Source organism: Scyliorhinus canicula, chromosome 13 (genome assembly GCF_902713615.1).
Source record: "Scyliorhinus canicula chromosome 13, sScyCan1.1, whole genome shotgun sequence".
NCBI lineage: Eukaryota > Metazoa > Chordata > Chondrichthyes > Carcharhiniformes > Scyliorhinidae > Scyliorhinus > Scyliorhinus canicula.
In genome coordinates, this window is record NC_052158.1 from 3,433,471 (window position 1) to 3,446,271 (window position 12,801).

The window sequence follows — 12,801 nt, forward strand, 5'->3', positions numbered from 1 at the left end:
GGGAGGGAGAGAGGGAGGGAGAGGGCGAGAGGGAGAGAGCGAGAGGGAGGGAGGGAGAGAGCGAGAGGGAGGGAGGGAGGGAGAGAGCGAGAGGGAGGGAGAGAGAGAGGGAGAGGGAGGGAGGGGAGAGGGAGAGGGAGGGAGGGAGAGAGCGAGAGGGAGGGAGGGAGAGAGCGAGAGGAGGGAGGGAGGGAGGGAGAGAGCGGGAGGGAGAGAGCGAGAGGGAGGGAGGGAGAGAGCGAGAGGGAGGGAGGGAGAGAGCGAGAGGGAGGGAGGGAGAGAGCGAGAGGGAGGGAGGGAGAGAACGAGAGGGAGGGAGGGAGAGAGCGAGAGGGGGGAGAGAGAGCGAGAGGGAGGGAGGGAGGGAGAGAGCGGAGGGAGGGAGGGAGGGAGAGAGAGCGAGGAGGGGAGGGGGAGAGAGCGAGAGGGAGGGAGGGAGGGGAGAGAGCGAGAGGGAGGGAGGGAGAGAGCGAGAGGGAGGGAGGGGAGGAGAGCGAGAGGGAGGGAGGGAGAGAGAGCGAGAGGGAGGGAGGGGGAGAGAGCGAGAGGGAGGGAGGGAGAGAGCGAGAGGGAGGGAGGGAGAGAGCGAGAGGGAGGGAGGGAGAGAGAGCGAGAGGGAGGGAGGGAGGAGAGCGAGAGGAGGGAGGGAGAGAGCGAGAGGGAGGGAGGGAGAGAGCGAGAGGGAGGGAGGGAGGGAGCGGGAGGGAGAGAGCGAGAGGGAGGGAGGGAGAGGAGCGAGAGGAGGGGGAGGAGGGAGAGAGCGAGAGGGAGGGAGGGAGGAGAGCGAGGAGGGAGGGAGGGAGAGAGCGAGAGGGAGGGAGGGAGAGAGCGAGAGGGAGGGAGGGAGAGAGAGCGAGAGGGAGGGAGGGAGAGAGCGAGAGGGAGGGAGGGATAGAGAGCGAGAGGGAGGGAGGGAGAGAGAGCGAGAGGGAGGGAGGGAGAGAGCGAGAGGGAGGGAGAGAGCGAGGGAGAGAGGGAGAGAGCGAGGGCGAGAGAGAGCGAGGGCGAGGGAGAGAGCAAGAGCGAGGGAGAGAGAGAGTGAGAGAGAGAGCGCGAGGGAGAGAGAGAGAGCGATGGAGCGACCGAGGGAGAGAGCGAGAGTGAGGGAGGGAGCGAGAGAGGGAGAGAGAGTGAGAGAGGAAGAGAGAGAGCGAGGGAGAGCACAAGAGTGTCTGTGTGAGTGAGTGTGTGTGTGTGCGGGTGCGTGTGCACGTGTGAGTGTGTGCGCGCGTGTGTGTGAGTGACTGAGTGAGTGTGTCTGAGTGTGTATGTGTGTGTGTCTGTGTGAGTGAGTGAATTAGTGTGTGTGTATGAGTTTTGTGTGGGCGTATGTGTGTGTGAATGAGTGTGTGTGAGTTTGTATGTCTGTGAGTATGTGTGTGTGTGATTGAGTGTGTGTGAGTGAGTGAATTAGTGTGAGTATGAGTTTGTGTGTGTGAATGAGTGTGAGTATGTGTGAGTGTTTGTGTGTGTGTGTGAGTATGCGTTTGTATGTGTGTGTGTGTCTGAGTGTGTGAGGGAGTGTGTGTGTGTGAATGAGTGTGTGATTGTGAGTGTGTGTTTGTGTGAGTGTGCATGTGTGTCTGTATGTCAGAGTGTGTGTGTGTGTGGGTGTCTTGTGAGTTTGCGTGTGTGAGTGAGTTTGTGTTTGAGTGTGAGTGTGTATGTGAGGGGTGTGAGTGAGTGTAAGTCTGTGTGTGAGTGTCTGAGGTAGAGGGTGGGGTGAGTGTGTGTCTGTGTGTGAGAGTGAGTGTGAGTAGCGGGTGGGGTGAGTGTGTGTCTGTGTGTGTGAGTGAGTGTGTCTGTGTGTGTGAGTGTGTAGAGGGTGGGGTGAGTGTGTGTGTGTGAGTGAGTGTGTAGAGGGTGGGGTGAGTGTGAGTGAGTGTGTAGAGGGTGGGGTGAGTGTGTGTGTGTGAGTGAGTGTGAGTGTGTAGAGGGTGGGGTGAGTGTGTGTCTGTGTGTGTGTGTGTAGAGGGTGGGGTGAGTGTGTGTGTGTGAGTGAGTGTGTAGAGGGTGGGGTGAGTGTGAGTGAGTGTGTAGAGGGTGGGGTGAGTGTGTGTGTGTGAGTGAGTGTGAGTGTGTAGAGGGTGGGGTGAGTGTGTGTCTGTGTGTGTGAGAGTGAGAGTGTGAGTGTGTAGAGGGTGGGGTGAGTGTGAGTGAGTGTGTAGAGGGTGGGTTTAAGTGGGGAGGGGGGTTAGGAATTAGATAATAGTCAATCTGTTGTATTTGCTGCACATTTAATTATAGTTAGTGTTATCAATAAAATTAATTGTGTTTATATTTACAAACCTGGTGACTGTAATTATTGGGTGGTTAAGGAACAAAGCCTTTCGGGGCTGAAAGGTAATTTTGGGAGGGCGCGTGGTCCTGGTCAGGCGCACGGACGATCGGGGGCACTCAGACTATTTGGTCTGAATCCGCCATGGAGCACGGCAAGGCCACTGATGGCCGTCACCGTGCACATGCCCGACCTCTGACCCGGAAGTGCGGGGCCGGTATCAGCAGCAAAAGCTGCAAGTTTCCCGATGGGTCACTGCTAGCCCCCTGCAGGGTGAGGAATATGTGGCCCTTTCACGCCAGTTTTTCTGTCCTGAAAGGCCACAGTTTTTACGACGGCGTGGGAACATAGTCCCAAAACTGGAGAATCCCACCCTGGGGGCGCGATTCTCCGCTCCCCACGCCGTGTGGGAGAATCAGGGGAGGGCCGCTCTGGCACCCCCCGCGATTCTCCCCCCCCCCCCCCAAATGGCGTGTCGCAAACTCGGAGAATCGGCGCTCGCCGTTTTTCCCGGCGACCGGCGATTCTCCGGTCCAGATGGGCCGAGTGGCCTGACGACCCCGACGGGTCCTCGCCCCCCCGGGGGTGGAGAATTGGAGGGGGGGCGAGGAGCGGCCTCCGACGCCGGAGTGAAACACTCCGAGTTTCACTCCGGCGTCGGCCATTGCGGAGAATTCCGCCCTGGGTGTTTTCCAATGAATTCTTTATTAACTTAAATTGTGTTGTTATTCTGGGTCAAGTGGGACTGAATTGACTGCGCACTAGCCCAGGGGGTCGTAACAATATCTGATCTGACAATTCTGTATTTTAACAGAAAACTGACTGAAGTTAAATCTAATCTGTGACAAATACAATTCTATATTTATTAGAATTAGAACAGTACAGCACAGAACAGGCCCTTCGGCCCTCGATGTTGTGCCGAGCAATGATCACCCCACTCAAGCCCACGTATCCACCCTATACCAGCAACCCAACAACCCCCATTAACTTTATTTTTTAGGACCCTAAGGGCAATTTAGCCTGGCCAATCCACCTAACCCGCACTTCTTTGGACTGTGGGAGGAAACCGGAGCATCCGGAGGAAACCCACGCACACACAGGGAGGACGTGCAGACTCCGCACAGACAGTGACCCAGCCGGGAATCGAACGTGGGACCCTGGAGCTGTGAAGCATTGATGCTAATCACCATGCTACCCATAATATAAAGAGACCGATCCCTTCCACTAATAATAGAGAGCTGTTTAATAGCTGGGGTCAGGAAGCTCACACCCACCTGTATTAATCACCGTCAGCATCTTTTTCCACACTCTGTACTGCAGTGAGCCAATGTACTTCCCCACATTTATTAAAGGGTAAACCTCCTGTGGCTCTGGGAGAGTTCGCTTCAGTCTGAAACAGGAGGTAAAGGTCAGTGTTGGATCATTCCAGGCTGGCCGAGAAATATGTTAGAAATTAAAATCAAATCAAGGGGGTGATTTTACCTTCTCTGTAAATCCGGAAATTTCTGTGGAACAAGAACAATTATTACTGTTTGTGTTTGGAGAACATTTTATCACAAAAGGTAAAGTAACAGACTGGATTCCACAGAAAAGTACATTTTAAATATAGAAAGTTATTGGACTGCCTCTTGCTGTCCTCACTGGACTGTGAGTTACTCCACAATATTACAAATGACTCGATCTTACTGCACAACACAACTCACAGAGTTACAATCCAATTATAAATCCTCATCAATGTCCAATTACTGGAATTAATTTATCAACACTCACTTGGTAGAAAGATCTTGAATATTGCTGAAAATACAGACATGTTCCTGATGGAAAATGACCAGATGAACAGGAATTCCATTGTCATAAGGTACAGGTTATTAAACAGACAGGGTCAATGATATACATGTTGGAAATGCTGAGCAGTTCACGGAGAGAAAAATGTCCGGTTTGGGGACAATTCCGTTTTTGGACAATTCCGGGTTTGGGGACAATTCCGGGTTGTGGACAACTACAGTTTTTGGACAATTCCGGGTTTGGGGACAATTCCGGGTTTGGGGACAATTCCGGGTTTGTGGACAATTCCAGTTTTTGGACAATTCCGGTTTTTGGACAATTCCGGGTTTGTCGACAGTTCCGGGTTTGTGGACAATTCCGGGTTTGTGGACAATTCCGGTTTGTGGACAATTCCGGTTTGTCGACAATTCAGGTTTTTGGCCAATTCCGGTTTGTGGACAATTCCGGGTTTGTGGACAATTCCGGTTTGTCGACAATTCCGGTTTGTGGACAATTCCGGTTTGTGGACAATTCCGGTTTTTGGACAATTCCGGGTTTGTGGACAATTCCGGGTTTGTGGAGAATTCCGGTTTGTGGAGAATTCCGGTTTTTGGACAATTCCGGGTTTGTGGACAATTCCGTTTTTGGGACAATTCCGGTTTTGGGGACAATTCCGGGTTGTCGACAATTCCGGGTTGTGGGCAATTCCGGTTTTTGGACAATTCCGGGTTTGTGGACAATTCCGTGTTTGGGGACAATTCCAGGTTTGGGGACAATTCCGGTTTGGGGACAATTCCGGGTTTGTGGACAATTCCAGTTCTTGGACAATTCCGGGTTTGGGGACAATTCTGGGTTTGTGGACCATTCCGAGTTTGTGGACAATTCCAGTTTGTGGACAATTCCGGGTTTGTGGACAATTCCGGGTTTGCCGCCAATTCCGGGTTTGTGGACAATTCCGGGTTTGTGGACAATTCCAGGTTTGTGGACAACTCCAGTTTGTGGACAATTCCGGTTTGTCGACAATTCCGTGTTTGTCGACAATTCCGGGTTTGGGGACAATTCCGGGCTTGTGGACAATTCTGGTTTGTGGACAATTCCGGGTTTGTGGACAATTCCGGTTTGTGGACAGCCGGATTTGGGGGGCTGTACCTGGGGGGACAGCCGGATTTGGGGGGCTGTACCTGGGGGGACAGCCGGATTTGGGGGGCTGTACCTGGGGGACAGCCGGATTTGGGGGGCTGTACCTGGGGGGACAGCCGGATTTGGGGGGGGGGGTGTACCTGTACCTGTACCAGTCTCCAATAGAAATCACTGACTATCCGAGAAACTGGGCAAAATCTGCAATGTTAGTTTAACCTTCAGTCTTGGGACTCATCAAACTTGTGTTTGAATCTTTGTCTGCAGTATCCTACAGATAGAGTGTCAGCCCACTCTGTGTAAGCTGATAAGCTGAAGCAGACAGAATGCATTCTAATGTCAGCTCCACTTGCTGTGAGTCACACTGAGCTCAATGAGCAACCAGCTGAGTGGGAACTCCATTGTCAGAGGGAGCGGCTTTCCACTCAGATCTGAAACCCAGCTCTCTTCTGTCTGCTCAGGTGAAGGGAAAAGATCCCAAGACTCTATTCCAAGAAGAGCACAGGAGTCTCTCAGTGTCCTGGTCAACGTTTATCCCTCACCCAATACTGTTCAAATAGATTCATCAGCATCTCAGTACACAGCAGAGAATTCACTAAAGTAAATACTCAGGGGGTTCACTGAACTTCCTGGGAAATTCTGAAAATCAAATTGATTTTAATTTAAATGTTTTCAGTGTGGAGACTCTCCCCTCTCACTCTCTGAACATTGAACTATTTAACTGCTGGGAGGAAGCTTTACCTATCTGTGTATCTGACCCTGTGGAGAGCTCTCTCCTGGACAGAATCATTCCAGTTCTAGCCGGGGAGCAGCCAAGCATTGGAAACATGGTCCTGCCTGGCTGGATCCTGGGCTGTAGTTCCCAGTCTCAGACCAACAGCTCGCCTGGAAATGTCCACTCAGGGGAGAATGGTCTGACCATTCGGAGGGTTCCTCACTCTGAATGAAGCTGATTTTCTTCATTGTTTAATTTGATGAAACTATCCCTCTAGAATATTACAGTAAACAAGCTCCAGATTTAGTCATTTCCGTGTTAAAGATCCGTTAGTGATCTTGGGTGTGACACAGGGAAAACCAAATGTCTCAGGTAATTGGGGTTGTTTTGGTCGGTGAGTTTTATATTCTGGATTTTGATGACACAACCTGTTCATTCTTCAAGACGGTGAAGGAGAGAGAAATAAATAAACAGTTACCGTTAAAAACTTGATGTTGTCCTGTTCACTCAGCTCTTGTTCAATATCCTGAACAGTGACTGAAAGCGATGAGATTTCCTCCGTTATCTTCTCAATCCTCTCCTTCATCTCCTGACTCTTTTTCTCTTTCTCCAGTTTCAGATCTTCCAACTCAGTCCTCTCTTCCTCACGGAGAAACTGGTGAAGTTTTTCAAATTGGGCTTTAATCTGTTTCTCTGTCTTTACACTTTGGTCCTTTGGGAAATAACAGTGAGATTGAAAATTAAATGAAGATTTTTAAAAGTTTGGTCAGCCTGAACAGATCTGTTCAGATCAGAATACTCCAGAGAAAAACATTCCTAATCCAGTTAATTCCAAACATTGTAATTTATTGAGACAAAGACATGTCTTTTATTTAAATTTTTTTTTTAGAGTACCCAATTCATTTTTTCCAATTAAGGGGCAATTTAGCATGGCCAATCCACCCTGCACATCTTTGGGTTGTGGGGGCGAAACCCACGCAAACACGGGGAGAATGTGGAAACTCCACACGGACAGTGACCCAGAGCCGGGATCGAACCTGGGACCTTGGCGCTGTGACGCTGCAGTGCTAACCGCTGCTGCCAGATATGTCTTTTATACAGAACACTATTCCCCAATGCAGTGAAATTTAGTTAATTGATTAGATATAATAGATAATCGATTAGCAGATGATAATTTATTCAGGAGAGGGAGCTGTAACTGAGGATCGAGTTACTGATTTCTCTATTTGGTTTACTGGTGATTATCTTGGATTTTAAACCCCAGGTTTTGGACTCTCTGTCCAGTAGAAACATGTTCACTGGATCTACACTATCAAACCCTGAAATAATAATTTTTTTTTTATTTTTTTTTATAAATTTAGATTACCCAATTACTTTTTCCAATTAAGGGGCAATTTAGCGTGGCCAATCCACCTACTCTGCACATTTTTGGGTTGTGGGGGCGAAACCCACGCAGACACGGGGAGAATGTGCAAACTCCACACGGACAGTGACCCAGAGCCGGGATCGAACCTGGGACCTCAGCGCAGTGAGGCGGTTGTGCTAACCACTAGGCCACCGTGCTGCCCTACCCTGAAATAATTATAAAGAACTCAGCTCACCTCACAGCTTCACTATTCCAGAGAAAAGAGCCACAGTCAGTTTAATCTTTCCTGATAGGTTTAACCTCTTAGTTAAGACTATAAGAAATAGGAACATGGGAACAGGCCATTCGACCCCTTGAGTCTGTTCCACCATTCAATAGGATCGTGGCTGATCCGACATTCCTCATGTCCACTTTCCTGCCCTTTCCCGGTAACCCAGATCAGGAATCTATCTGTCTCAGCCATACACAAGGGCTCTGCCCCCACAGCTCTCTGTGGGAAGGACTTCCAAAGACTCACAACCCTCTGAGAGAAGGAATTCCTCCTCATCTCAGTCTGAAATTGGCCCCCCTTTATTCTGACACTGTGCCCTCTGGTCCTAGACTCTCCCATGAGGGAAACATCCTCTCAGCATTGACCCTGTCAGCTCCTTAACAATCCGATATGTTTCAATGAGATCGCCTCTCATTCTTCTGAATTCCAATGAGTAGAGTCCCAACCGGTTTAACCTTTTCTCATTGGACAAACCCTCCATTCCGGGGATCATCCTGGTGAACCTTCACTGAACCGTCTCCAATGAAATAATGGGGGAAATTCCCCGGAAACATTTTGAAGTGTCATTTGGCAGGATGTTTCCCGATGGACGCGTTGGCGAGATGGAGGCCCGTGTTCAACGGCACTTAGTGCCAAAAATGGGCCCCCACCAGATACTCGCCATTATTGGCTGTCTCAGACTCGAGCCTCAGCGTCTCACCACTAACAAGGGGGAGCTGCTTTTAAACGCTCCCTCACCACTCACTCCCAGTCAACACACAAGCATGGCAGCGCACAGACCTGCTCCTCGCTTTGGAGATGCTGACCTGGCCAGATGCTGTGAATGAGAGTCGGGCCTCCCTGGCCCAGATTCTCCCCTACCTGGCGGGGCGGGGGGCGGGGGGTCCCGTTGTGTTGGAGTGGCATGAACCACTCCGGCGTTGGCCCAGATTCTCCCCTACCTGGCGGGCGGGGGGTCCCGTCGTGTTGGAGTGGCCTGAACCACTCCGGCGTCGGGCTGCCCCAAAGGTGCGGAAGTCTCCGTACCTTTCGGGGCCAAGCCCTCACATTGAGGGGTTAGGCCCGCGCCTGAGTGGTTCCCACTCCGCCGGCTGGCGTGAACGGCCTTTGGCGCCACGCCAGCCAGGGCCGAAAGGACTTCGCCGGCCGGCAGAGGTCCGCGCATGCGATGGAGCGACAGCGGCTGCTGATGTCATACCGGCGCATGCGCAGGGGAGGGGGTCTCTTCCGCCTCTGCCATGGTGAAAACCATGACGACAGCGGAAGAAAGAGTGCCCCCACGGCACAGGCCCGCCCACCGATCGGTGGGCTCAATCGCAGGCCAGGCCACTGTGGGGCACCCTCTGGGGTCAGAACGCCTCGCGCCCCCCCAGGACTCCGGAGCCCGCCCGCGCCTGCCAATCCCGCCGGTCAGGTAGGTGGTTTAATCCACGCCGGCGGGAGAGGCCTGTCAGCGGTGGGACTTCGGCCCATCGTGGGCCGGAGAATTGCTGCGGGGGGCCCACCGACCGGCACGTCGCCATTCCCGCCCCCGCCGACCCCCAGGGGGTCGGAGAATCCCGTCCCCTGTTCCCCCGAGGGGGTCAGAGGACCAGCAGCAGGGTCAGCAATGCCAACGTGCGGCTCACAATGCTCTCTCTTTGTCTCCACAGGAGAAGATAGCCCATAATAAGTGGGAAGGGCCAAGACGGATGGGAGAGATGCGAGTCCTACCCCCGATGAGGAACAGGCCCTGGAGATCGCAGGTTTGACTGAGGAGAGAGCAGTCACTGACAGCGAGGTTGGCCTGTGCCACAGGGGTGAGGATCTATGGCCCCTTCACCCAGGTGACCTTCTCAAGTGAGACAAAGTAATCCTTCCCTCTCAGCGACCACATGTCCACTGTCTCACAGGATCTCCATCTGATGGGACTCCCCCCCCCGCCCCCCCGTCACCCAAGAGACCACCTTGGAGGAGAGCTCCGAGCAGACCACCATTGAGGCATCACAGATATCACCTCCATCTTCCACTAGCGCAGAGACACACACCTCGGTGGCGACATTAGTGGACAGGCCTCTGGGGCACAATCTGGTGAGCACCTCACAGTTGCTGATGCACATCAGGTGGAGGGAGGAACATTCGAGGGAGGCAGCAGTCGGAGGTCTGCTGATCCCAGGCCTCAGCTGGGCCCCAGCCAGATGGACAATGCCAAATTGCCTTTGGACAAGATTGTCCCAGAGCTGATGCAGATGATAGGCCAGAGCCACAACATTCAGTGGAGGATGGCAGCGACATTCCAGCAACTGGGTAGCCGACTGGAGGAATCCCAAAGGCTTTGGCTGCTGTTGAAGATGCTAAAAATATGTGGCACCCGGCCAACACTGCTAGGGTGGCGACTGCAGTAGAAAGCTTGGAGCACGACATCCGCACCTTGAGTGGTGGTGCCCAGGGTGTGGGTCAGTCCGTGACGTCCATAGCTGAGGGCCTCAACATCATGTCCCAGTTGCTGAGGGACATGTTCCAGACGCAGGTGACACTCCAGAGCATGGCCCAGTCATTGAGGGCCATCGCTGAGGGCATCAACATCATGGTACAAATAATGGAGAGCGACCAGGACTGGCAGAGCCCGATGACTCACATTCAACTTAATGCGCTCCTTAACTTCCTTGGTGAGCCAGGGTTGCTTTATCCCCCTTTTAGAATCTTTCCTCCTTACTGAGATACATTTTTGCTGTGAGTCATGAATTCCCTCCTTAAATGTCTGCCACTGCTTGTTCACTGTCTTTCCTGCTGATCTATCTGCCCAGTCCATTTTAGCTGATTCTATCCTCGTTTCATTGTAATTCCCTTTATTGAAGTTAAACGCAATTGTTTCAGACCCATGTTTCTCACTCTCAATCTGAATATTAGGGTGGGATTTACCGACCATCCCGCTGTGCATTTTCGCCGGGGGAGGCGACCGGTCAGTGGGATCTACCGGACTCGCCGTTATAAATGAGATTTCCCACTGACAGCACCCTCATCGCTGGGAAACCAGTGCGCCCGCGAGGGAATGTGACTGCCCATCAGTTTGAACAGCCAGTAAATCCCATCCTTAAATTCCATCATGTTATGATCACTATTTCTGAGGGGATCAGTTACTCTGAGGTCATTTATTAAAGCTGCCTCATTACCAGATCCAAGATAGCCTGTTCCCTGGTTAGCTCCATGGCATATTGCTCTGGGAAACTATCCCTAATACACTATGAATTGTTGTCATAGCTACTCTTCCAACTTGAATAACCCAATCAACATGAAGATTAAAGTCAACCATAATTATTTCTCTATTCTTTTATATGCTCCTATTTTTTAAATGTATACCCTTTCCTACAGCGTGGCTACAGTTTGGGGGTCGAGACACCACTCCTACCAGTGTCTTCTTTCCCTCGCTGCTTTTTACTTCCACCCAAATGGACTCGACATCATCCGAGTCGAGATTGTCTCTCACAACTGTGCTTGTTTAATCTCTTATTGACAGAGCTGCCCCACCACCATTTCCTTCCCTCCTGTCCTTCTGAAAGGTCAAGTACCCCAGAATATTAAGTTGCCAGTTTTGATCTCCTTGTAACCACCTTTCTGTAATGGCTATGGGATCGGATCAATTTACCTTGATTTACGCCATCAGTTCATCTACATTATTCTGAATACTTTGTGCATTAAGACAAGTTCTGGAACTATCTTTGTGATTTTTTTTTACACCTACTCCACTGTCACTAAATAGAGACCGGGGGTGGCGAGGCTGATTACAGGGGGACAGCTTTTGGCAGGCTGGGGGGGCGGGGGGCTTTGGCGGGGGGCACTGGTGGGTGGTGTTCCTGGGGTGGCGAGGCTGATTACAGGGGGATAGTATTTGGCAGGCTGGGGGGGGGGGGGGCTTTGGCGGGGGCTAGGGGCACTAGTGGGTGGTGTTCCTGGGGTGGCGAGGCTGATTACAGGGGGACAGTTTTTGGCAGGCTGGGTCCGCGTATGGCTGGAGCCATGTTGCAAGGCGCGACCGCTGCAGGCTGCCACCGTGCCCATCCGCTGCCACAGACCCGGCAATTCTCCAGCTATATCCACATCAAAGCCGAGGGCTTTACGCTGTGTTCCTGCTAGGCCCCCCACCAGACGGAGGATCAGTGCAGCTTTTGCACTATTGTTTCAGGCCTAAAAAGCCACTGTTCTCACGCTGGGGTCAGCCTGTAGTCTTCAAATTGGAGAATCCAGCCCCAGAATTCTGCACAGTACAATTCTGCCAATGTTTACAGAATGTAGAACAAAATAAGCTCAGAAATACCTGAATGTGAGTTAATGTTTTCTCATAATCACGTTTTACAGTGTTACGTTCCTCCTTCTTGTCCTGGACTGGCTTGAGTGAGGTTCGCAGTTCCTCCTGAACAAAAACATAATTTGTACATCTTTCTGAAATAGAAAGCCCCAAATTAAATCTCATTCTATTCTTCACAGTGTCATGTGATAGTACCTTTAAGAAATGGGGTTTATAAACTAACTATAGTAGATGTACCTTGAAGAAATGGGGGTTTATCAGTGATGTCAGAGTGTGGGTGGAGCTGGGCTGTCTGTCTACTTTTACTTTCACTTTGGGCTCGCAGCTACAGGGTGTGTTTAGTTTTAGATTTGGAGAAGCTGTAGTCACAGCAAGATGTGTATGAATCTCTGCAAGCTCATTAATGTTCATTTGGTGATTTTAAAGTGGGAACTGTTCTCAGCAGTGAAATTAAACCTGATGTATTTCTGTAAAAAGGGATCTTTTTGTCTTATGGATGTTGAAAGGAAAGATTAAGAGTTACTTAGAGAGTACTCTTTGGGGGATTTATTGGTGTTGATAGTTAAGATGTTTACTGTGGGTTTATAAAGTGTTAACTGGTTTCATAAATAGTGTTTTAATTTAAATGTGCTGTAGATTTCTGTTTCATCACACCTGCAGAGTAAGCCCGTGTGTTCCCCATAACTACAATCTATTGAAAGTTGTGGCTCAGGTGAACTCCATAACACACTTTGGGGTTTTCTAAACCCTGGCTCATAACAAATTGGGGGCTTGTCCGGGATAAAAGTTTATCTATTGGATTGGCTTAGTGAACTTAAAGACAGTGGCCGGAATTCTCCACTCCCCACGCGGCCTGGGAGAATAGCGGGAGGGCCTCCCGCCATTTTTCGCGCCCCCCTGGCGCCTCCCACTATTCTCCCCCCCCCGCACGCCGAATCGCCGATCGCCGTTTTTAACGGCGAACGCCGATTCTCCGAGGGCCGCT

The 12,801-nt window shown here is 51.2% G+C and overlaps 1 protein-coding gene across 1 annotated transcript in view; it reads right to left on the reverse strand.

Moving 5' to 3' along the window:
• Positions 1-12,801, reverse strand: part of LOC119976429 — a 63,140-nt gene that overhangs the window by 3,226 nt on the left and 47,113 nt on the right. The window contains 4 exon segments of the mRNA XM_038816960.1: positions 3,553-3,668; positions 3,761-3,783; positions 6,373-6,606; positions 11,826-12,011. Of these exon segments, the coding sequence (XP_038672888.1) occupies positions 3,553-3,668; positions 3,761-3,783; positions 6,373-6,606; positions 11,826-12,011 (559 nt within the window).